Below are 3,246 nucleotides of genomic sequence, written 5' to 3' on the forward strand. Positions count from 1 at the left end.
CCACCCCCCCCCCCCCCGCCAGTGCACAAATTTTTGTGCACCGGGCCTCTAGTATTGGTTATATTAGTTTCTGTACAATATAGTGATTCGACATTTTTATACCTTACAATGTGATCACTCCACTAACTCTAGTAATCATTTGTCACTGTGCAAACTTATCACAATATTGTTGACTATATTCCCCTCCCCCTTTTCCCCCATCCACCTAACCCATCCCTTTTGGTAATCATCTCTTTGGTCTCTGTTTCTATGAATCTATTTTTGTTTTATTTATTTGTTTTGTTTTTAGATTCTACATATAAGTGAAACCATATGGTATTTGTATTTCTCTGTCTGGCTTATTTCACTTAGCCTAATAGCCTCTATCAGTGATGGCGAACCTTTTGAGCTCGGCGTGTCAGCATTTTGAAAAACCCTAACTTAACTCTGGTGCCGTGTCACATATAGAAATTTTTGGATATTTGCAACCATAGTAAAACAAAGATTTATATTTTTGATATTTATTTTATATATTTAAATGCCATTTAACAAAGAAAAATCAACCCAAAAAATGAGTTCGCGTGTCACCTCTGACACGCGTGTAATAGGTTCGCCATCACTGCTCTAGATCCATCCATGTTGTCACAGATGGAAAGATTTTATTCTTTTTTATTGCTGCATAATATTTCTGTGGTGTGTGTGTGTGTGTGTGTGTGTGTGTGTATGTACCACATCCTTATCCATTCATCTATTGATGGACACCTAGGTTGCTTCCATATCTTGGCTGTCGTAAATATGCAGTGAACATATGGGTGTTCATTGAATTAGTGTTCTCATTTTCTTTGGGGAAGTACTCATAAGTGGAATTGCTGGGTTGTATGGTATATCTGTTATCAACCTTGTATATATCTCTCAAAATAATACCCAATTTTAAATATTTCCCAAAGCAATATCCTATCTGTTCTTTTCTTCTTTCTCAGAAAAAAAACCCTTACTCTGTGTGTGCATACATGTGTGTGTGTGTGTGTGTGTGCACATGCACTCATAGATACATATTTTAAAACTGCCATAAGAACTAGAATTCAGTTAGCAATAGTGGAATCTTAGCTCACTGTGCATCAAAATATTTCTTGAACTGAATTTGTTAAGGGGAGCCCAGGAGCTACTTTATGAATATGATCAAGATTCTTTTATATATAGAATTAGGGCCATGAGTTGGTCTGTTAAAGAGCATTTTTTTTTAGGGAAAGAAGGTATCTTTTTCTTGAGTTTCTTTATTCTTAAATGAATATCACCAATTATTTGTGGGCTGTTGACTGTGGCAAGGACTCTTTTGTGACTTCCCTGTTTCTGAACGTATTTGTGGTTTCTGTACCATAGATATGAGACATTCCGCATAGAACAGCGAGTTAAACTTGACGTCATTGACCACCCAGATGAGGGCAGCACACAAAACTGCCCGATCCTTTGGGTACAGCTGGGAGCCACACCCCGAGATGCTTTTCTCTTGCCAAATTTACAATTTCCTAATATCCTTATCTTTCTTCAAAACACATGTCTTTTGCAGCCTTCAGACCCCACCATTCTCTGAGAAGACGGTTAATTAGTGCCCATGTAAGTGATAGAAGCAGCTTAGCCATTCCTCCCACCGTCTCCACTGACCACATGCCGGGTGGACCACACTTTGGGCTCAAAGGCCTTAGTAGGGCTGGATGAATAAGAAGATTCACCCCATCCTACCCCTACCCTCACTGCCACGATCGTGCCCTTTGGACTATTTGAGGGGGGAAAAGTATACAAACATGGACATTCTTTACATCTACAAAAGCCTACCATTTGCTAGGAAGACATTAGCTTTGTAAGAATGGTGTTAGATTGCTGGCTTCCGATTCCTGTCAGGAGCCTTGCCAATACGTGTGTCTGTGTGTGTCAGGAGCCTTGCCAATACGTGTGTCTGTGTGTGCACGTGTTCAGATAAAGTAGTTAGGAAGTTACTTTCTGTCACCCCCCCCTTGTTTTGACTCTCTGCTTAGCACTTACTTTTCTGTCTGCTCACTCCTTGTTTGCTACTTGTTCCTTTCTTGTCTCTCTCCTTTGGAATATTCATTCCATGAGAACAAAGACCTCGTTGTCTACTCACCACCAAATCCCTCACGTCAGCAGCCATGCCGGGCACATAGGGAACATTTGTTGAATAAATGATCCCAGAGACTTATCTCTCCTCATTTTTAAACACAGCACTTTAACTGGTCTGAGGTTAATCCAATAGCTCATTAAATAAAAGGACTTGTGCATAGAAAACTGAAGAGGGCAAATCCATTTGAATTAAGATCTATTTCTTGATTTCACTATGAGTAACTGAACCTCAGTTTGGAGGATGTTTTAGCTGTTGATTGGAAAGCAGCTTGGATCTTCCCCCTTCACACTAACCAGTTGATTTATTAATTTTGCAGACATGCCGAAAGTCAGCAAAAGCACATGGCAGAGAAAATGCCTGCGAAGTGAAGAGGAGCCATCCCATCTGTGGTTGTAAAAATGCTGTTGCGCAAGGTGGCGCAGAAACAAACAAACATCAGTGTTAGTCATTGATAATGTCTGAAGCTTCATGTCCAGTGATTGGCCTTTGCTTCTTTTTCTTTCTTTTTTTCCCCACATTTTACCAGATGAATTTAATTGACATTTTCGGAGCATTACACCCCAAAACTGCAGGGCACACGTTCCCCTCAACTCACATGGAACACCCTCTAGGACAGACCACATATTAAGCCACAAAACAAGCTTAAATGAACTTAAAAAGATTTAAATCATTCCACCCACCTCCCACCCCACCCCCAGCCACAATGGCATGAAAGTAGAAATCAATTTAAAAAAAACACACCTGAAAAACACATAAACACATGGAGGCTAAATAACACGCTACCAAACAGTGAATGGGCTAACAATGAGACCAAGGAAGAAATCAAAAGATACCTTGATCCCTGGCTGGTGTGGCTCAGTTAGTTGAGTGCCATCCGGTTCAATTCCGGGTCAGGGCACATGCCCAGGTTGTGGGCTCAATCCCCAGTAGGAGGCGTGCAGGAGGCAGCCAATCGATGTTTCTCTCTCATATTGATGTTTCTCTCTCTTTCTCTCTTCCTCTCCTTCCTCTCTCTCTAAAATCAATAAAAACATTTTTTTAAAAAAAGATACCTCAGGACAAGTAAAATAAGAACACAACCCCAAATCCATAAGACACAGGGAAAGCAGTCCCAAGAGGGAAAGCAGCAA

General features: G+C 40.6%; 1 protein-coding gene across 1 annotated transcript in view; it reads left to right on the plus strand.

The window, feature by feature from the left end:
• LOC102250813 (schwannomin-interacting protein 1) overlaps positions 1 to 2,989 on the plus strand; it is a 683,922-nt gene extending 680,933 nt beyond the window's left edge. Inside the window, exon 12 of the mRNA XM_014537973.1 lies at positions 2,433 to 2,989. Coding sequence (XP_014393459.1) covers positions 2,433 to 2,484 — 52 coding nt within the window. The 3' untranslated portion in view covers positions 2,485 to 2,989. The remainder of the gene's footprint in view (positions 1 to 2,432) is intronic.
• Positions 2,990 to 3,246: the final 257 nt, after the last annotated feature.

Source organism: Myotis brandtii, unplaced genomic scaffold (genome assembly GCF_000412655.1).
Source record: "Myotis brandtii unplaced genomic scaffold, ASM41265v1 scaffold186, whole genome shotgun sequence".
Lineage (NCBI taxonomy): Eukaryota > Metazoa > Chordata > Mammalia > Chiroptera > Vespertilionidae > Myotis > Myotis brandtii.